The sequence below is a fragment of the Ovis aries genome, chromosome 24 (genome assembly GCF_016772045.2).
Source record: "Ovis aries strain OAR_USU_Benz2616 breed Rambouillet chromosome 24, ARS-UI_Ramb_v3.0, whole genome shotgun sequence".
NCBI classification, from domain to species: Eukaryota; Metazoa; Chordata; class Mammalia; order Artiodactyla; family Bovidae; genus Ovis; species Ovis aries.
Genome location: NC_056077.1, coordinates 14,883,027 through 14,905,777, shown reverse-complemented (window position 1 = coordinate 14,905,777; position 22,751 = coordinate 14,883,027). Strand labels below are relative to the sequence as shown.

At 49.6% G+C, this 22,751-nt stretch overlaps 1 protein-coding gene across 5 annotated transcripts in view; it reads right to left on the bottom strand.

The window, feature by feature from the left end:
- The window catches only part of ABCC1 (ATP binding cassette subfamily C member 1), a 155,489-nt gene that overhangs the window by 69,796 nt on the left and 62,942 nt on the right, over positions 1-22,751 (bottom strand). For all 5 annotated transcript variants that reach the window (XM_060406312.1, XM_027961611.3, XM_027961612.3 and 2 more), the window contains 4 exons: positions 14,642-14,703; positions 12,827-12,958; positions 1,983-2,213; positions 603-780 (listed from right to left, as the gene is read on the bottom strand). In XM_060406312.1, coding sequence (XP_060262295.1) covers positions 603-780; positions 1,983-2,213; positions 12,827-12,958; positions 14,642-14,703 — 603 coding nt within the window. The remainder of the gene's footprint in view (positions 1-602; positions 781-1,982; positions 2,214-12,826; positions 12,959-14,641; positions 14,704-22,751) is intronic.

Genomic DNA, 22,751 nt, shown 5'->3' with positions numbered 1-22,751 from the left:
TGCGGTCACCTAGGGAGTTTTAGAAATACTGATGCCTGGCCCCCCACCCCTAACAGAGATTCTGACTTGATTTGGGTCCAGCCTGGTCCTTGGAAGTTTCTGAAGCTCCCTGGATGAGTCTAACATGCAGGCACGGCTAAGAGCCAATGATCAAATCCATCTTTCCCTACCAGCTGCCGAAGAGCTTCTTCCTAACCTGTGGGGCCCAGAGGCTAAGAAATGAAGGGGCTGAGGAGGTAATTCAGTTCCCTTAAGGCTCTCTATGCTGAGAGAGTCTCTCATCCAGGGGAGGTATCATCTTCTCGGTTCAAATGGAGAGTCAGAACACGCTCACACATAGGACATTAACAGTGGGGCGAGGATCTGGATCGTCCCAAGTCAAGAAATGCAATTACCCGCAGTGGACCCGGGCACGGGGGCTCCTGGGCACTGCCCCCCAGACAAGCCTCTAGGAGTAGCTCTGCTAAGCTGTCAAGCCTGATGGTCACCCCCTGCCAACCCACAGCCATTCAGACCACCTTCATGCCGCTGGTCTGCAAGCTGGGCCTGAGAGGTGACCTGGCCAAGCCCCCACGAGGGTTCCGCGGGGGGCCGCGCCCCACCTTCCGGTACACGGCCCCGATGACGGCCGTCTTGATGCGCATGCCGCTGACGAAGCAGATGTGGAAGTACTGGTGCAGCACCAGGGTCTGCAGGCAGGCGCTGATGAACAGCAGCGCCGTGTAGAAGTAACCCTGCCATTCCGGGGCCTTCTTGTCGTTCACGAAGTTGATGAGCAACCTGTGCGGCAGCGAGGACAGAAGCCGGCGTGAGAGACCGCGACAGCACGCGCCCACGCGGGGGCAAGCCCTCTGGTGTCGGCAGGTGGCGCTCTCCCGAGCCAGCCGGGCGAGCCGGGCACTCGCGCTTAGGTTTCAAGGATGGGAAGCCCAACCCACGCGGGGCTGCAGGGGTGAAGCCCGGGGCTCCTCACACTGACCGCTCTGCCTCAGCAGGCAAAAGCGACCCAGCAGGGAGCACAGGGCGGAGGGAAGGAGGCAAAGAGAACAAAGGAGTGGCCCTCAAGAGACACAGAGAAGCAGAGATGGAGGGAGGGAGGGAAACCTTTCTTGTTTCAGCTCGCAGCTTTCAGACAATCTGACACTCCCTTGAAGGAAAGTTAACAGGGCTCAAAATAGCCTGGAGTGAAAACTCTCCTCTGGGTCCTCCCCACCATTCTATGCAAAACAAAGAACTCTCACCAGAAGGAAAAAATGGACAGTAAGGTTGATTACGCCCAGCTCCCAGCTGGTCCCAGCCTCTGGCTGATCTGAATTCCTTGCCCCAGCCCTTTAAGAGATAACTAATCTGAACAACCCTGGAGAAGAACAGGCCCCTTAAGACAGTGAAGTGAAGTTGCTCAGTCGTGTCTACTCCAGGCAAGAATACTGGAGTGGGTTGCCATTTCCTTCTCCAGGGGATCTTCCCAACCGAGGGATCGAACCCGGGTCTCCTGCATTGCAGGCAGACGCTTTATCCTCTGAGCCACCAGGGGAGAGACAGTAAATTTCCACATATATGCCTATAGAGCCTTACTCTTTTCTTGGGTTAGTGCAGCAGCTCACTAACCTGACTGCTGCCCCTTCTCGCCTCATTAAAGGTGAGCTGTTCTTGCAAAGTGTCGGTCTCTCTTTTCCTGAACCTCACCTTCTCTAACTCCCTTACCCTACATCCCTGCTGTTGACTTCCAGAGATAAGCCTCCATCTTCTCCCTTCTGGCTTCAGGGGAGCCTGGTAGATTTCTGTTTCTGACAACCATCGTGGTTTAACAAGCCTTTAAGATGGCTTATTAAAGCAAAGCATCAGGGAAAGCAGGTGAGGATGGGGAGACTTGGCTCTGAGCCCAGGGAACCCTGAGCGTGTGACCCCAGGGGAGGGTGAGGGGTGTCGCCCAAGTGGAAGGTCAAGGACGATGCCCAGCTGGGATGGGGTGGGGGGCTTACTTTAAGATCTCCGGGCCAGCAAACATCATCAGGTCATGCACAGCCTTGAACAAGAAGCTCATGAGGAAGTAGGGCCCAAAGGTCTTGTATAACACCTTGAACAGGGACGGGTCCCGCTCCTTCTGGGGGCACTTGACAATCAGAGCCTCGGCCTCCTCGTTCACATCCACCTTGGAGCTCCCTTTGGACTTGGCGGGGTCCTTGGAGGAGTACACGATCTTCACCGGCTGCCTGGAACACAAGGAGTGAGGGGCGACTGTGGGGTCTGCCAGGGCCTCAGTCTACCAGCCGGGAGAGGACTGGAGAAGCCCACCCCCACAGAGGCCTAGCCCCAGAAAACCAGTCACTGCAGAGAAGCAGCTGAGCATGGCAGTTACGACCGCAGACTCAGGACCCCGGCCAGCTGTGTGACTTCAGGCGAGTGTCTTAACCTCTCCAGCTCTTAGTTTCTTCATCTGTACAATGGGGGGAAAGTAGGACTTGCCTCCCGGAGCTTTAGTGAAAATTCAGTGACTTACTGTAGGTGAAGGGCTCAGAAAAGCGCCAGTCTCAAAGTGACCTACAGAATCAACGCAATCTCTATCAGAATCCGAGCGCTCTGTACAAATGAACAAGCGAATCCTAAAATTCATATGGAAGCTCCAGGGATAGAAAAGAGCCAAAACAATCTTCAACAAGAAAAGCAGAGTTGGAGGATTTACATTTTCCAGTTTCGAAACTTACTACCGGACAACCATAATCAAGACAGACACGTTGCTGCTGTTTAGTCACTAAGTTATGCCCAATTCTGTTGTGACCCAAGGACTGTAGCCCACCAAGCTCCTCTATCCATGAGATTTCCCAGGCAAGAATACTGGAGTGGGTTGCCATTCCCTTTTCCAGGGGATCTTCCCAAGTCAGGGATCGAACCCACATCTCCTACATTACAAGTGGATTCTTTACTGTCTGAACCTCCAGGGAAACCCCCAAGACAGGCATGAGGATGGGCATATACAGAGATCAATGCAACCCAGTTCAAAATCCAGAAATAAACTTGATTGATTTTTGACAAAGTTGTGAAGACCATTCAACAGGAAAGGAATCGTTTTTTCAACAAATGGTATTGAAAAACTAGATAGCTACAGGCAAAAGAATGAAGTTGGACCCTTACTTCACACCGTATACAAAAATTAATTCAAAATGGATGAAAGACTTAACATAGAACTAAAACTGTAAAACTCTTAGGAGGCAAAAAGGGGGCAAAATCTTTACGACCTTGGATTTAGCAATGGATACTTAAATACGACACCAAAAGGACAAGCAACAAGAGAAAAAAATTAATTGAATTTCATCAAAACCAAAAACTTCTGTGCTTCAAAAGGTGCTACCAAGAAAGTGAAAAGACAACCCATGGAATGGGAGGAAATATTTGCCAATTAAAAACCTGGTAAGAAAAAAGACAACCCAATTTTAAAAAGATGCAAAGAAGACGTGTGAATGGCCTAAGCACATGAAATATTGCTTAACTTCTTTAGGTCATCAGGGAAATGCAAAGCAATACCAGGATGAAACACTGCTTCACACCCACTAGGATTGCTATCATCAAAAAGTCAGATAACAAGGTTTCAGGGATGCTGAGAAATCGAAACTCTCATACACGCCCCTGTGAAGTCCCCTCCCACTCAGAATTGGATATTGGAGAAATGACTTCACAACTTTGTCAAAAAACGGAGAAAGAATTGTCACCTGCAAGATTAGGTTGCAGAAAACATCATGGTTTCTGTCCTGCCCTCTCGTGAATCACTCTCTCTGGGCAAAGCCAACCACGAGGTCATGAGGACACTCAACCAGCCTTCTGGAAAAGACCCCATGGTGTGACTCTGCCAACAGCCAGCACAGTCACGCCCACCATGTGCAACGTGGAAGGAGATCTGTGCCCCCAGCCAAGCCTTCAGATGACTGCAGCCACCACAGACCCTGAGCCAGAACCTCCGACCCAGACCCATCCCAGATTCCTGACCCAGAGACATGGTGTGAGACAGTAAACGTTCACTCTTCCCTAAGCCTGCTACATTTTGGGTGACCTGTTGTGTAGCAATAGGTTCAGTTTACCTCTCCCACAAAATGCAGACAAAGCAACACCCTCAAATGGCCAAACGTGAGCTCCAGCTCCAGCTCCTCCGCACACAACCATAAGGTTCACAATTTACAGAATTTGTCCACAGCAGGAGATCACTGAACAGCGTTTAATCACAGGGCACTGTTGCCTCTTCCATCCAAGCCACACCTAACAATCTGGACCAGCTCAAATGCCCTCCTGGAGACCACAGCCTCCCAAACTGCCTTGGTTCCCTCCCCTATCCCTACTCCAAACCATGGGCACTGGTCTGTACGTGCATGCATGCTAAGAAATTTCAGTCGTGTCTGACTCTGTGACCCTGTGGACCACAGCCTGCCAGGATCCACTGTCCATGGGGATTCTCCAGGCAAGAACACTGGAGTGGGTTGCCAACCCCTCCTCCAGTGGATCTTCCTGACCCAGGGATTGAACCTGCGTCTCTTACATCCTCTGCATTGGAAGGCAAGTTCTTTACCACTGGCACCAGCTGGGAAGTGGTAAGAGATCCGGGCACTGGAGTGGGCTCTGTCAAATCCAGATCCTTCCCTTCGATGTTCCTACCCCAGGAAAGGACCAGAAACATGGGAATCCTCCCTGACCCCCTTTCCTCCACGCTCCCAGGTCCAATCAGCTGTGTGTCACGTACGTCCCACTCCTGGAATGTGTGTGCAGTCATCCATCCACACTATCCATCACCACGGCCTCCAACCCACACAAGTGACCATCACCAGGGCCCCCTCCCTGCTCCCCCATTTCCTTCCACTCTTGTTCCTTGACAACCAAGCCCCTGCATGGCAGCCAATGGGATCCTCCTAAAGCGCTTCACTCCCCAACCTCGGCTCCACTGCTGGCTTCCCAACGCGTCTAGACTCAAAAGTAAACTCTGGGTGAAGTTGTAGGATTGCCTGTGGCTGCTGCGACCAGTGAACACAAACGAGTGGACTGAAATAACACAAAGCTCACATCTCATAGCTGCAGAGGTCAGAAGTCTAAGCTGGCCCGCAGGCTTCATGGGAGAATCTCTTCCCACCTTTCCCAGCATCTAGAAGATGCCTGCACACCTGGGCATGGAGGGCCTGCCTCCTCGTCCCGCCAGCAGCTCAGCACTTTCCCTCTCTGACTTCCTGTCTCCTCCTTATAAGGACCTTCATGATGATTACATCAGGCCCACCCAAAAAACCCAGCATAGTCACCTTTCTCAGAATCCTGAACTTAATCACATTTGCAAAGGGACTCTGCCAGTTCCCCAGGTGGCACAGTGGTAAGGAACCTGCCTGCCAATGCAGGAGACACCAGAGGCGCAGGTTTGATCCCTGGCTTGGGAAGATCCCCTGGAGAAGGGAGTGACAACCTGCTCCAGTATTCTTGCCTGAGAAATCCCATGGATAGAGGAGTCCTGCGGGCTACAGTCCATGGGATGACAAAGAGTTGGACATGACAGAGCACACCCTGAGCTGAGCTTTGCCATGTAACGTATACACAGTTTCTGGAGATCATGATGTGGATATACTTTATTTTGGGGGGGTGGGGGGTGGGGAGGACATTCTACCAACCACAGAGGATTATTGCTATTTCTTGTATTGTCAGTGAAAGCTCTTTCCCTGCTCATTTCACTGACTTGCCCTGAAGCTGGGATCCTGGCGGGGATTTTTAGTGTGATTTCATTCTGCACACACATGCCCTCTTGGAAAGGAGGACAACAAGGCAGGGCAGGGGGACAGGAAGTGGCTCCGTTCCCCACACTCGCCATTCATTCTCTGCACCACGTCCTAAGCTGGGCCCTGGCACTGACACAGGATCGTTTCTGGCGGGCCAGGAGACAGGCGGCCAAAGGGCCTGGGGGAAGGTCTCGGATGGGCAGAGAGGAGGAAGGCTTAGGCCTGGGTGGAAGGAGCAGAGGGAGGGACCAGCTATGGCAAGTTAGGAGAGAAAAAGACATCCAGTGAACAAGAGGCTTCCAAGGGAAGCAGGCGCTCTTGGAGGGAGGAAGAAAGCTGGGCATCTGAATGGTCTGGCCGGGAATGGAAGGAAAGTTGGAGAGGGAAGGTCTGAGTCAGGAGAAAACTGCCCAGGACAGGGGAACAGGAAGGGTGGGGAAGCTGGAAGCTGGGAAGAAAAAGGAACTTGCCCATCGTGCTCTCCTCCACGAAGGCCCTGCTTGGGGTTGAGCCATGGGGAGAGCCCCGCCATCAAGCAGCCCTGTGAGAGAATCTGATCAGTCTGTGTGAGGGGCAGGTATATCATGGAGGCTTCCTGGAGGAGGTGACATCAAAGCTGAAACCTGCAGGATGAGGGAGCGAGTCCACTCGGTGAGAGAAAGGGCACTCTAGGCAGGGGGAACCAGATCAGCATGGCCTGGGACTGAGGGATTCTGAAAAGAGGTGAGGCAGCCACTCCAAGAACCTCAAGGAACCAGAGCAGACTGGGCAGGGAGTGAACCAACCAGAGGCCCACAAGGAGCTCCCACAGGCTGTGCTTGTCATTTGTTATTAAAAATAAATAAGATCTCTAACGTTATGGCCAAAGGCAAAAATCTCAAACTGAAAAAGGTCATAGCTCAATCAATTTTATGGATGTACTCTGAGCATGGTCTTTGATCCGTTAATATCCAGTGTAATACAGAAGGGCAGAGAATGAACTTAACACCCTTAACGCACATTTTCATCCTCCTCAGAGCTGTAGGGATGATGGTTTTGGAAACCACAGATGGGTGTGGCAACCGCCTCCCCACCCCTTCTAAAGTACGGCCAGGTAGGATTTTAACTGTGTCCCATACTCAAGATCATTCTCCCCCTTTCTGTTGTTGTTGGAGAGCGCTTTTTGTTTCTCCAAAACAGGCTGTCAAGGGGGTCTCTCAGCCTTTGACGTGACGATGGCTGGGCCAGAGGCCAGGCTCTCTCTGACATCCGGCAGGCGTCCCCAGCCCTGGTACTGGTCCGCAGCCTGTTGGGAACTGGGCAGCACAGCAGGAGGTGAGGCCAGATGAGCAAGTGAAGTTCCATCCCTGTTTACAGTTGCTCTCCCCCGCTTGTATCACCACATTATCATGATGTAACAGCCACAGAAATAAAGTCAGGGCTTCCCAGATGGCTCAGTGGTAAAGACCCCACCTGCCAATGCAAGAGACACAGGAGAGGCAGGTCTGATCCCTGGGTCAGGAAGATCCCCTGGAGAAGGCAATGGCTACCCACTCCAGTATTCTTGCCTGGAAAATCCCATGGACAGAGGAGCCTGGCGAGCTACAGTCTGTGGGGTCACAAAGAGTCAAACATGACTTACCAACTGATGCACCCAATAAATGTAATGCTCCTGATCATCAGGAAACCATCCCCTACCTCCTGCTTCATGGGAAAACGGTCTTCCATGAAACTGGTCCCTGGTGCCAAAAACGCTGGGTACCACTGACGTACTGGACCATCCCAAAGGAAGACAATCCCACCAGGCACCCATGTAGGTGAAGAGCCTGCCTTGTTGTTGTTCAGCTGCCCAGTCAAGTCCGACGCTTTGCGACCTCATGGACAGCAGCAGGCCAGGCTTCCCTGTCCCTCACCATCTCCCAAAGTTTGCCCAAGTTCATGTTCATTGCAGAGTCTGCCTAAAATCACCCAAATCTATGGATATGTTTGTTTTTGCCATGCTGTGCGGCTTAGATCCCTGACCAGGGATCAAACTCAAGTCCCCTGCAGAAGCAGCACAGAGTCTTAACTATTGGACCAACAGGGAAGTACCCCAAATCACCCAAATCTCGACTCTAACTCCATCTTCAGCATAAATTCACTGCTGTTATCGTTGTTCAGTCGTTGTGTCTGACACTTTGTGACCCCCATGGACTGCAGCATGTCAGTCAATCCTAAAGAAAATGAACTGTGAATATTCATTGGAAGGACTGATGCTGAAGCTGAACCTCCGATACTTTGGCTACCCGATGCAAAGAGCTGACTCATTGGAAAAGACCCTGATGCTGGGAAAGACTGAGATAAATCCATACACAGCATGTATTTTCTTTTGCAAGATGAAATACACCTTGATTTTTTAGAAATGCAGTCAGCGTGCAAATTAAGTTTTGTTCAGAACTTTGCCAAGTATGAATCGCCACTTGGCAAACCCTGTCCGTGAGGGTGACGATGGTTCTGGTCTCCAGAACCACCAGACCCAGTTGGTCAGGACTTGCAGCTGCCGCAGAAAAGGTTCCACTTATGAGCACACAACGATTCCTCGCTCTCTGTTCTAGCGCGTGCCTGAGCATTTACATAGACACACATGGCGATTCATTACAAATCACTCACCTTTTAGCTTTAAAGCTTAGCAAGGACATTTTGTTGATTTTTAAACTAAGACACATGGTTGGGTTATTTTCATGGATATCCTTACATTTAAGGAGGTGTTATACTAATATCTATATTTAATGTCTTTAATAATAATGTCTTTCTTATTAAAGGGGGCAATGGATCTGAAAGGTTGGGAACCATAGCTTAACACCTGTATTTTGGAGCCTTTTGGTTTTTGTTTGTTATTTGCTGTTTGCAATCCTTTATGAAATAGAGACAATTAAGTTAAAATGGCCACCTTTCTTTAAACACTACTGCTTTCTTATAACTGATATAAGATCAAGGCTTCCCTGGTGGTTCAGATGGTAAAAAAAAAAAAAAACTGCCTGCAAAGCAAGTGCAGGCACTTCAAGTGCATAACCTGATGGACATATTTATACACCTGTCAGACCATCTGGGAAATCAAGACAATGAAGACACCTAACACCTCCACAGGGCCCTCCTCTCTCTGGAATTTCTCCCTCCCATCTGACCACTTCCTCCTCCTTCAGGCCGCCACTGATCTGATTTCTGTCACTATTGACTTGCTTTCATGTTTCTTGACTGGTACATAAAAGGAATCACCTAGTAGGTACCGCTGCCTGGCTTTGTTTGCTCAGCTTAATTATTTAGAGATTTTCACGTTGCTGAGTGTATCAACAGTTCATTCTGTTGTATTGCTCAGAAGTGCTCCCTTGCATGGCTACACCAAGATTTGCACACCTATTCACTTGTTAACTGGAGAAGAAAATGGCAACCCATTCCAATATTCTTGCCTGGAGAATTCCATGGACAGAGGAAGCTGGTGGGGTACAGGCTGTGAGGTCGCAAAGAGTCGGACACGACTGAGTGACTATCACTTACTCACTTGTTAACAGCTGTCTGGGTTCCTCCCAGCTTTGACCACCACACACAAAGCTGCTATGAACATCTCTGCACGAGCTCATGAACATACATCTTCGGTTCTCTCAGGTATACACCTAGGAGTAGAGTGGCTGGGTGGTATCGTAACTGTTTAACTCCCACGGCTGATACATGTCGATGTGAGGCAGAAACCACAATACTGTAATGTAATTAGCTTCCAATTAAAATAAATTAATAAATTAAAAAAATATTTTTTGATGTGGACCATTTTTAAACTCTTTATTGAATTTGTTACAATATTGCTTCTGTGTCATGTTTTGGTATTTTGGCCACGAGGCCTGTGGGATTCCCAGCTCCTGGACCGGGGATCAAACCCGGACCCCACCCCTGCATTGGAAGGTGAAGTCTTAACCACTGGACCACCAGGGAAGTCCCTAACTTTTTTTTTTTTAACTGCCCAAGTCTTTTTCAGAGCTGCCAAATCATTTTATAGTCATCCCAACAGGAACCACTGTCCAGAGTGGCCTTAATCTATGGGAGGCCATTAAGTTGAGAAATTTCCACTCTTTTTTTGTTACACTCAAAATCATCTGATGAAAACCAATGAACCACTGGATTTTAAAACCCAAAGGTCAGGGGAGTGGGGGAAGCAGCTCGGACCTGGCTCTGAGAGGAGGCACTCAGGGGTGAGGAGAGGAGGCGGAGGCCTGAGCCCAAAAAGCCAAGGCGGCCCTCCTGCCCAGGCCTTGGTCCCCTGCTCCCCAGGAGCCCCGGGGCGCCCAGCAGACCCTCCCCACCTACACCCACACCCCCAGGGGTCACAGGTGCTGGCATGGTTCACACCTCCAGGAGTAGAGCCAGGGACCCATCTCCCTCGATTCTCGTCCCACGATCCACCATCCCCAGAGCATCCCAACTGGTTGTTACAAAACAGAACTCCCGGGGGCTTCCCTGGTGGTCCAGTGGCTAAGACTCCACACTTCCCACGCAAGGGCCCCAGGTTCAATCCCTGACCAGTCAACTAGATCCCACAACGTGCCGCAACTAAGAGTTTGCATGCCGCGATTAAAGATCTCACATGCCAGGAAGACCCAGAGGATGCGCCACTGCCCTGCAAAAAGCCCACCTGTCTTCCCACCACAGCCGGGATCGAGCCCTAGCCCAGTACCATAGCCTATGAAAGTGAAGGTGAAGTTGCTCAGTCGTGTCCGACTCTTTGCGACCCCATGGACTGTAGCCCACCAGGCTCCTCAGTCCATGGAATTTTCCAGGCAAGATTACTGGAGTGGTTGCCATTTCCTTCTCCAGCGGATCTTCCCAACCAGGGATCAAACCCAGGTCTCCCGCATGGCAGGCAGACGCTTTACCATCTGAGCCACCAGGCAGATCCATGAACCCCTGCAAATACTTCTCTTGCTTTTTCTCCTCCCGTTCTCCCCACCTCTTACTGCACTTCAGCCACACAAGCCCTGTGCTGCTCCGTCAGCACGCCACCTCACCGCTACCTCAGGACCTTTGCACTAGCCGTTCCTGCGAACTGAAAGCCCTTTCCCATGTTTGCACTCAGCTCCCTCCCTCTTTGACACCGAATCTCCACTCAGAGGGGCCACCCCTGACCACCCAACCCCGTCACTCTGGCCCTCATGGCCCCTCCTTGTTAGGCTCATCATCTCACTTCACACTCTCTCCAGCTTCTCACAGGGTGTGTTCGACTCCTTAAGCCCTGGATCCCACATGGAATCTAAGTTGCACCAGACAAGGATCCTGTCTCTCCCGTTCCACTCTCTGAACCTCCAGGGCCTAAACCACACTCAGCACACCAGCAGTCATCAACTCTATCTGCTGAACAAAACAACCAAGGGCCAGGCCGGTGATGGAGCTCCTCCTAGCAAGTCTCCTTGCTGACCTCTCCCACAGCTGCAGCAACCGGCTCATGGGCGGAGCCCCAGAGGACAGCCGGGTGGGCACCCCCTGCCACCTCGCATGGGAAAATGCCTGTGGACATGCCTTCTCGTCAGGGAGGAGAACCGGAAAGGGAACCGGAAACCTCAACTATGCCCGAGAACCTCCACTGGGTCACAGACACGGCACCCAGCCAGAGTCACATGTGCACAGAGCACCTCCTCACCACGAAGGCCACAGAGGCTCAGCTCAACCCACCTCCCAGGAGACAACGTCTCCTCTGTTCATGGCCGCTGCAGACCGTCACAGCGTCCTCTGCTGACGTCCTGGTGACCAGCAGCATCAATGGCCCACATTCCCCACCCACAGCGTGATGCAGCTTGAAGACCTGGAGCTTGGACATTCCTGCAAAAGGTGAGGAATTGGAGAGCCGGGGTTCCTCTCCTGGGAGGCCAGCTGCTCTGTGGGGCTGTGCACCAGGCTTGGGGCTTCCCAGGGGGCACAAGGGGTAAACAATGCAGGAGACGCCAGAGACGTGGGTTTGATCCCTGGGTAGGGAAGATCCCTTGGAGGAGGGTACAGCAACCCATCCCGGTATTCTTGCCTAGAGAATCTTATGGACATAGGAGCCGGGCAGGCTACAATCCATAGGGCTGCAAAGAATCAGACACAAATGAAGCAACTTGGCACACATGCACGCACACCAGGCTGGGCCCTCGTCAGCCAGCTCTCCACGGTGGGCACCATCCCATAATGACTACAGGGGGACTGACACCATCCCCTGCCATCAGAATCCCTCGCGAGTTCCTGTCGGGCTTCTCTGGACGCGGGATGCGTCTTGAGTCAATGTCATATCCCGGTTTAACTGGCAGCTGTTTTCCTTGGTGCATCACACAGGTGATGACATCATAATGATGCATAGCACAGCTGATCACTCTTATATTTGAAGAAATAAGACACAATACATGCTGGAGAGGTCCTTGTCTGACGCCCAGAATAACCCGATGACAGAGCTTGGGGTTGGCATACAGCTCGCAACGGGGGGAGGGTGTGAAATCCAAGACAGAGAGTGAACAGTGATGTAAACCACGTACTAAGTGTGGTCTTATAGGCTGCCACCGACGTGCCCCTCTGGTGGGGGGTACCCTGACAGCGGGTGGGGAGGACTGTGTGCAACTCTGCAGCTTCTGCTCAGCCCAGCTGCGAACCTAAAAGTGCTCCAAAAAATAAAAGTCTGTTGAAAAAAAAATCCAGTACAGCCCAAATCACCCTCAACTAGGGCTTCTCAGGCTGAACATCTCGAGAAGCAGTTGATTTGGCGTGTTAAACCAAACCATTTAAAATAGTAAGAACACTCAGGATGCCAGCTGCTCAGACAGAAGGGGGGGAAACGAAACAACTCTGGGAGGATGGGGTCGCTGAGGGTCGCGGCAAACAGAATCCGCTCACTTGACATCTTTCTCTTTTCTTTTCTATCCAAATTGCCTGAGCTACATGTTGGACTCCATTCGCAGTTGAGCAAACCGTGGTTCTGGGAAGGGAAGCAGCCTGCCCAGGGCTATGACACTTAAGGGGTGGCACTGAGACCATCCCGGGCCACAGTGGAGGGACAGGGCTACCGGGTCAACCTAGTGAGCGTCCGGCTTGCCCGTGGCCGGATGCCTGGTACTTACTTTCTGGACTTGGCACATTCCTTCTTCCAGTTCTTTACCAAGACCGGCACGACTTGTTCTGACGTGTCCTCCTTATTCAGGGACCAGAGGTCGGTGCTCTCCAGGGGCTGGCGGTAGCCCTGAACCATCATCCTGTGGCCAAAACACAAGAGGGGAGGCGATGAGAGTCAGAAGGAGATGACACGATGGCCCTCCCTGCTACCGCAGCCCACACAACCGCAGGCAGCCGTGATCAGGGAAATCTCAGCATGAACGGACATGTGGGCACATGGCACCATTACTGCGAATTCCATTAGATCCCCCAGGAAAAACAGCCTCGTTTTTAGGCAAATATACAGAGTATTTAGGAGGAAAGTAGCAGGATGTTTCTAATTTACTTCCAAAAAAAATTTTTAAGGCTAATATCGCAGAGCATTAACCATCATTATATTAGGTGATGAGTTTAAGGTTTATTAGCTTAGTCTTTCTGCTTTGAACACTTTCATTATAAAAGGGAAACTCAGTATTTTAACTTGTTATTTCGAAAGATTTCAAATTCACAGAAAAACCATAGGAATTGTACAAAGAATTCCTGTCGACCCTTCACCAAGCTCACGACTATTCACATTTCACAAGTGTGCGAACACATACAAGGCAGACCTCAGAGATACCATAGGTGCGTTTCAGACCACCACGATAAAGGGAATACCACAACAAATTGAGTCACAAGAATTTTTTTGGTTTCCCATACTACAGTTATATTTACGCTAGCGTTATGTCTAAAAAGTAACATACAGAGCTTAACTTAAAAATTCTGTATTGCTAAAAAATGCCAAGTTAAGCATCATCTGAGCCTTCAGCAAATCCTAGTAATAATAGCAAGGATGACCATAATAAATATAATATAATGAAAATGTTTGAAAGATTGTGAGAATTACCAAAATGTGACACAGAGACACAAAGCGAGTGAAAGCTGATGGGAAAAGGGTGCCCACAGACTCATGTGACACAGGGTGGCCACCAACCTTCAATCTGGGAAACCCGGTAGCTGGGAAGCACAATGCAGCATACCTCTATCTTTTTTCTGAACCATTTCAGAGGAGGCTGCAGACCCTCCACACCTCCCTAAATATCAGTGTATATCCCCCTAAGAGAAAGGACCCACTCTGATATCACCAGAGGACAGCGACCAAAATCAGAAACATGAGCTTGGCTGGCATGACCTGTGGGCCATGCCCAAACTCCATCAACTGTCCCAGAGCTCTTCTTTAACAGCAACTGAAAATCAGTTCAGAAAAATACTAAATTATGAAGTGTAAAAAGTTCATAAAGACAAGGAAACAATGCTGGGGCGGGGGGGGAGGGAGGAGGGATTTAAATAACCCCTAGTAAGACGCTGACAATGTACAGAAAACAACATGCAAACCAGAGGAGGCCGAGCAGGCAGTGTGCTGAGCTGTGGGTGGCGGCGCCTCTGCTGCTACCGGTGCAGACACACTTCTCTCACCCCCTTTCCCTGTGTTATTTATTTCGGGGGGCGGGGTGGGGGTGTGTGATCATTATTTATCTCAGGGGGGAGGGGAATAATGATAATAATTATACCCAGTGCAAAACAAAACCAGCCAAATCTGAAGCTGAGCCAGGAGTGTGCAGCTTCTTGCCCAGGCCGAGCTATTTATACATGTATCACATGACTGCGGGCTCAGGGTCGGTGTCTCCAAGACCCATGCCCAGGGCACACACACTCAGGACACAGCCCTGCCGGAAAGCGCGAGGGAAGGAGAGCTGCACACTGGCGGCCTAGCACCCGCCCGAGGTTTGGGGGCCAGGACTTACCCTGTGATCCACCAGAAGGTGATCCTGGAAAGGAAGGAGGCACTGGATTCCGGGCAAGGATTCTATGGAGAGAGAGCACAGGGTGCAGAATCCAGGGGAAATGACAGGTTAAACTTCTCGTCTATGCCAGCTCCAGGCAGGGAGCAGCCAGCTTCCCTGGTCCTCCCAGTGGGCCAACGGTTCATTCATTTATTAGTTCATTCATTTATTCCACAAATATTTACTGAGCATCTACAAAGTGGCAGGCACAGACAAAGTACTAGCATTATCTCGTATCTTCACAGAACCTGGTATGACCTCTATTCCTTTCTTTCATTCACTCACTCACTCATCCTACAAGTATTTTCTGAGCACCTACTATACACAAATCCAAACTAACAGACATAACCCTAATCCAGGTCAACTAACACTCTGCTAGCTAGTAACAGTTCTGTTTTAAATGTTTTATGAAAATGATCTCCTTTAATCTTCATAATCACACTAGGAACTAGATAAAGGCATCGTCTCCATTCTGTAGTTAAGGACACTGAGGGGCAGAGAGATGAAAAGCCATGCCCAGGGTGCCAGAGCTGGAAGCGGTGGAGACAGAACATGAGTCCCAAATAGTCAGAGAGAAACATTAATCAATCACGTGAACAAATTCAAAACCACAACTGTAACAAGGATTATATCCCGGAGGCAGGTTAGTATGACTGGGACCTCATGGGCTGATCCAGTTGGTGGAGGTCAGGGAAGGCATTCAAGCTGAGGTCTGGAAAGTGAGGAGAGGATGACTAAGTGAAGGGGGAGATGGGAGGTGGTCCCAGCAGAGCGACTGATGTGTGCAGAGGCCCTGAGGCAGAGGGGAGCGCAGTGGGCTCCAGCCAACAAGAGGGGGCCTGAGCAGTCTACACTGGAAGCTGTGCTCAGGCTACAATGGAGGCCACATGTGGGATTTTGGTCTCCATTCCAAGGGCAACAGGAAGTCATCAACAGATTCTAAGCAGGCTTTCAAAGAACCTCTTTCCCAGAGCCACAGAGATGAGCTCCAGTTCAGGGCCACACAGCCAAGGCCATCAGACAGAGCCTTTGGGATTGCACACGAGGGCTGATACATTCAAATCTAAATCTGGGGACATGAGCATTGGCGAAGGTGGGGTGACCAGCCTAACAACGAGATCACTAGCCAAGGACGTCACTCTCCATCCCAGAATTTTGCAGAGATAAGATGCTGGGGAGGGATGTCCCTGGAGGTCCAGTGGTTAAAAGTTTGCCTTTCAATGTGTGGGTTCCATCCCTTTAGGGGAGCAAAGATGTCACATGCTTAGTGGCCCAAAATATCAAAACATAAAACAGAAATGATATTGTAACAAATTCAATAAAGATATTTTAAAACTCCTAAAAAAGAAAGAAAGAAACTGAGAGACGGATGAGGAAACACATTCTACCCAAGCGGTTGTCCACCCCGGCCGGGGGCACTCAGAAAACACACTGTATCTGCCCCGCTCCCCAGAGATTCACATCTAGCTGGTCTGGGGTGGGTCCAGGTACTTGAATTATTGTTTTTGTTTTCAGCTCCCAGTCTCCTTGGCCAAGTGGCTGGGCAGGAAATGTACAAGATAAGCCCAGAATATCTTGTCACACCCAACAAGACAAGGGTAGATAAAAGACCTCAGATGCAACCAGAAGCGGCTCTCACGAGCCCAGAAAGGGACAATTTGAGCTGCAATACAGACAGTAAGGCAAAAGGACTGAGACACATCACATTTTAAATACACAAGTCCACCTTGATACTGGAAGAGAAGGAAAACCTCTTGGTGTCAGTGATGATGGTACTAGAGAACCAAGTCACTATTTTGAAAACAGACGGAAAGAAACAAGCATTTGTCTATGACAACACGGGCTGACCAAAGAGATGAGGGGACGTGTCTTTGCATAAAATGGTTCAGCTATCAGGTGGAGAAGGAACAATACCACTTAAGGGGCTGCACCGCTCTGCAACCACAGTGCATTTCTGGAATACTTGGTGATATTAAGGAATCAGTAAGTTGTTAGGCCATATAATGGTACCATTGTTGTATAACTTAAAATCCTCATCTCTCAGATATTATTGTGGAAAGCTGGAGAAGGGTATACAAGAACAACACCATTTTTGTAACTTTTTGTGGGTCAAATTATTTCAAAATAAAATGTTTAAAAAAATTGTTAATTCCTCATCTGTTGCAGATACGTAATGAAATGTTTACATGTGATGCAGGGTAAGTACTCCATGGCAGGCAAAAATTTAAAATAAATAACTAAAACAGTCCATGGCACTCATCATACTATGCTGTCCACTGCTGTACAAAGCTGAAAGTTTCTATCACGAAAATCTTCCCCAGTGAGTCAAATATGAAGCCTGAGCCGAGAACCACCGGGCTTCACTAGTCCTACCTGTCCCAGAATCACCTGGGGAGCGTCATAAGCACAGGTGCCCTGAATAACTACATCACCCTCTCTGGGGGTGGGACCCTGGCCATCAGGGTAGCTTTCATCAGATGCAGCTGGCCCACAGACCTACATTCCGAACCAACCAAAAGCCACATGGTCCTGAGTTTGAATCCCCCAACCCTGCACTTTCTACCTGCATGGCCCTGGGCAAGTCCGCTCACCCCAGAGTCTCAGTTTTCACACCTGGGAAATGGGAGTCAGGTGAGACACACTGCTCAGCCTCCCCTAGCAGACTCTCAGGAGGAATGAGGTCCTTGGGATAGCGTGGAAGCTACAATTTTTCCAACCCGAGGCCTCAGCATTATTCCTGGAGGAGGTGGTGGTATTTGCTTTGCAGGCTTTTTTTTTTCCCCCCCGGGAAGTGGGCAGGTTATCAAAGAGCCACAAATGCACTTCAAATATCGCCTAGTTCCTGCCCCTGTAAAATGCTGGCAGAGAGAGAAGGAGACGCTTGGGACAGTGACTCATTTATTTCTTAGGCAAATACTGAGGGCGGACCTGCTTATATGCCAGATGGCTAAATATCATTATATCCAAGACCAGCCTGTGAGGTCCTCGCTCTGTACCGCCTCCAGGACAGTAAGCAAACCAAGATGCAAATAAATACACAAAAATAAATGGTCAGAGCTATGTGGAGAACAACAACGAAACAAGGGGCGGGGGGGGGGGAAGGGGGGAGGGGGAAGGGGGAGGGGAGGGCGGGTACCAGGGTAGGAGGCGCCTAGAGGTGAAGCACATGGAGCAAGGTGATTGGAAGGAGGTTTGAATCCCAGCCCTGCCACTTACTGACTGAGGGGCCTGGGCCATGTTACTTGGTGATGGTGAGATTAAATGAAATAAAGCCTGCGAAGTACTCAGGACAGTTCCTGGCGCAGAGCAAAAAGCTCAAGCGATGACATTAGCAGTATTAACATTAATACTAATGGTAACCCCAGTAACAAGTCCGTTTCCTGCAGACCCTGACATACCAAGCAGATGTTTCATGTCAAGATTGGCAAACTCAGGCCCACAGTCCGGCCGCTTACAAAATAGTTTTATTTGGACATGGTGATGCCCATTTATTTCCGTAGTGTTCATATCTGCTTCTGAGCTACAGCTGAACTGAGTACTTGCGACAAAGACCGTGTAGTCTACAACTATCCAGCATCTGCCTCTTTACAGAAAAAGTTGGCTAACCCCTGCTTACATCAGACCTCATGACATTAAAGATGGGGATTCTTAAGGAGAGGAACTGGAGCTCAAATGCAGCTTCTTTCAGTCTTGGCCATCAACACAGGGTCAGCCCTGCACAAAGACGCCCAGCCAAGGGGGCAAGTGGGGGCTGAAGCTCAGCCGGTGCCTGGACCTGGGGTCCAGGGGGGCCTGAGGGAGGGGGGACTGCATTAGCAAGAAGGACGCAGGGCCTTTCTCAAATTCACCCACCCAGGGGGGCCAGACACCTTTTCCTAATTTAAAAAAAAATTTTTTTTCTTTTTGGCTGCACCACACGGCACGTAGGATCTTAGTTTCTCAACCAGAGATGGAACCCACGCTCTCTGCAGTGGGAGCACAGAGTTATAAGTATTGAACTGCCAGGGAGCTCCCCAGGTGCCTTTTTCTAACCTGCATAGAGACCCCAGTGCAAACTGTCAGCGTGTCAGACTTACATGGCCAGGGGCCTCATAAATCCTGCCATTCCTTTGAAATCAGGCAAGCCTGGATGTGGATCAGGAATGAAACAGCGCAGGATGGAATGTTGCATCTCCAAGCCTTCCCTCTAAGTTCCTGCCTCCTTTCCCCCAAGTCCTTAGGAGGAAAGCTGTAGCATCTTATTTGGCGAGCTTCTTTTTCTGCCCTCATTCTAAAGAAGCGATGCCCTTTCTTCTTGCTCTTTTTAGTTCCAGGGCCTGGTTGTAACTAACTGGGCTTGAGTGAGTCTGGGCAAAGCCTCTTTCCACTGCATGGATAAGTCCGACTTGTAAGCTGTTGTTACCATTCAGTCGCTAAGTCCAACTCTGCATCCCCATGAACTGCTGCACGCCAGGTTTCCTGGTCCTTCACTCTCTCTCAGAGTTTGCTCAGATTCATGTTTATTGAGTCCATGACGCCATACAACCATCTCATCCTCTGTCACCCCCTTCTCCTTTTGCCCTCAATTTTTCCCAGCATCAGGGTCTTTTCCAATGAGTCGGTTCTTCACAGCAGGTGGCCAAAGTACTGGAGCTTCAGCTTCAGCATCAGTCCTTCCCATGAATATTCAGGACTGATTTCCTTTAGGATAGAGTGGTTTAATCTCCTCGCTATCCAAGGGACTCTCAATAGTCTTCTCCAGCACCACATTTAAAAGGCATCGATTTTTTAGCGCTCAGCCTTCTTTATGGTCCAACTATCACATCCATACATGACCACTGGAAAAACCACAGCTTTGACTGTACAGATCTTATTGCAATATTCAGGCTCAAATTGAAGAAAGTACAGAAATCCACTAGGCCATTCAGATATCACCTAAATCAAATTCCTTATGCTTACATAGTGGAGCTGACGAATAGATTCAAGGGACTAGACCTGGTAGACACAGTGCCTGAAGAACTGTGAACAGAGGTTGGTGATACTGGACAGGAGATGGTGACCAAGACCATCCCCAAGAAAAAGAAACACAAGAAGGCAAAGTGGTTGCCTGAGGAGCCCTTACAAATAGCCCAGAAAAGGAGAGAAGTGAAAGGCAAAGGAGAAAGGGGAAGATATACCCAACTGAATGCAGAGTTTCAGAGAACGGCAAGGAGACTTGTAAGTAGCCAGTGAATCACTAAGTGGAGTTCTTCCATGATGTCTTTTGTTAACATGGGTTTTACTTTTTCCAAGGATAACCCCTTACTGCCACACTGTTGATTTAAACAATGACAAAAAAACATGTGTATTAATTAAACCCAGCCCAGACTGTTCTGGTCTGTCCCAATTTGGGGGGTGAGGAGGGTATTAATATAAGGTTTAAGGAAAAAAAAAAGAATGAAGCAACCTAGACTTATAATGCGGAGAAGGCAATGGCACCCCACTCCAGTACTCTTGCCTGGAAAATCCCATGGACGGAAGAGCCTGGTAGGCTGCAGTCCATGAGGTCGCTAAGAGTCAGACACAACTGAGCGACTTCACTTTCACTTTTTATTTTCATGCATTGGAGAAGGAAATGGCAACCCACTCCAGTGTTCTTGCCTGGAGAATCCCAGGGACAGAGGAGCCTGGTAGGAGGCCGTCTGCGGGGTCGCACAGAGTCAGACACGACTGAAGCGACTTAGCAGCAGCAGCAGACTTATAACGATAGTTTTGAAAACATATAGTAACAGTGAATCACTATGATGTGTATCTAGAACTGACAGTGTTGTGGGTCAATTATACTTCCAGTTTAAAAAAGGACACGTAGACATAGGACTCCAGTCGGTTCTGCAAGCGAAAAATATTTACAATTGCTATAATGCTGGAAACACTAGTTACTGATATAATTTAACATATGATAAAATTGGGAGGAGAGGATGAGGAAGGAGAGGTGGAAGCATTCAGTCTTGGTCTCAACATTTGTAAGTTTAGTGTTAGTCACTCAGTCGTGTTTGATTCTTTGCAACCCCATAGACTGTAGCCCTCCAGGCTCCTCTGTCCACGGGATTCTCCAGGCAAGAATACTGGAGTGGGTTGCCATTTCCTCCTCCAGGGGATCTTCCCAACCCAGGGACTGAACCTGGGTCTCCTGCATTGCAAGCAGATTCTTTACCATCTGAGCCACCAGGAAAGCTGCTTTTGCGGGGAATCCCCTAGAGGTCCAATATGATTTCACTGAGGGCCTGGGTTCAACCTCTGGTTGGGGAACTAAGATTCTGTAAGCCACGCAAGGATCCTGGTTGGTGTAGATCAGCCCAAAAAAAACCCTGCTTTTTTCTTTTCCTTTTATTCTATCTGTATTAGACAAGAGATGGTAACTAAACCTACTATAGTAATCATTTCACAATATACGTATATGAAACCATCAATGTTGCACACCTTAAGCTAAATCAGGGATGTAAGTCAAATATTCCTCAATAAAACTGGGGGTGGGGGAAGGGAGAAGGCTGCATAAGTGGAGATGAATTCAACCCCTTTATACCCAACTGTGCCCAGATGGAGTCCCACCTGAGACCACAAGGCGTGAGGTCCCAGGGGCAGAGATTCCTGCTCACTCTGGCTAGTACAAATCCTACCCTGGGAGAGCCAACCCCACCTTCCCCCGAGCCCAGATGCAGTTGAGGCTGGGTCAGCAACATGAGCATTGCAGTTTCTAAGCCGCAGCATCCAGGAGTCTCCCCAAATTCCTCTCCCCAGCCCTGCTCCCCACCCCTGGATCCAGACATAGACTTTCAGATCACACTGGGCAGACACCAAGTCCCATCACCAGACAAGAAATTACGTAATTTGGGAGCCGGTTTCTGGAAGTCCCTATCTGACACGAGTGAGAGGCCTTACATGATAACATAATCAGAGGTCTGAAGTAATCAAGAACTGATCGTTAAAGAAGAAAAACAAAAAAAAGGAGGGCTGCTGGCCAAGGATCCAAGCAGCACTTCATTCAGCTGAAACAAAGCAAAGCTTTTCTGGTCTAATCCACAAAGAGGAGAAGGCAAGGATGTTGGCTCGGGGCCTCTGAGACTGAAATGGAGGAACTCCTGTCCCAGGAGGAAGGAAGCTTATTAATCACCAATCCCCCGTTCAGTGAAAACGAGATTAACTCAGGCCCCAGCTGAAGGTGGATGAAGAGGAAGGAATAAGCTGTTCATACAGAGGGAGCTGTTCTTTGGCATCTTTACCTGGCACGGGAGGTTTAAACTAATTTGGTACAACAGCCCCAGGCGCTGGCTCTGGGAACTGGTCCCCCATGACCTCGAAGAGGCCACTTGAAGGACCCTGTCTGGGGCCCTCAGCCCTCAGCTATTTCCATCAGAAACTCTCTGGGTGCCCCACCCCACACCCCCCGCCCTTTCTGGTTTTGATTCTGCTTTTTAGTTCAGTTTTCTGCCGAGGACTCCATCTCGGCATGCCTAAATGCCCAGCAGTAAGAGATGCATGGCAGCAGTGTGGCTCGGACCAGAGGTTCTCAGACCCCACCTCATCACCAGCATCTGCGGGCCTGGGGGTTTGTCAGAAACAGAAAGCCTTGGGCTCCACCCAGACCGACTGACTCAGAAGCTCTGGGGGGCAGGGGGGACCCAGCAATGATCTCAGTTGTAACAAGCCCTCCAGGTGATGCTGATGCCTGCTCAGGTGTGAAGGGCTCACCCCCCGATCCAGCCCTATGAACTTAGGTGACACTACACCACCCTGAACCTCAGCGTTCCCATCTGTAAAATGGGGGGAGACTCATAGTTCCACCTCAATGCTGGGTTGCAGTGAGGATTAAATAAGTTAATTTTATTAACCCAAGGCTGCTATTATTATTATTGATTAGAACCACCCAAATGTCTGACAGTAAGAAATCCAGTGATACAGTGTGTAACACTGGTGTTCTTGGTTCGTTCTGCTGCTTCTCAGCTACGCAAATCTCCTCCAGGCTCAGGACCACGGTTTCTTCTACTGTGGCACACACACACCACATGTGCTTTCCCCAGGAACTTGTCCGTCTTCCTTCCGAGGTTTTTGAACA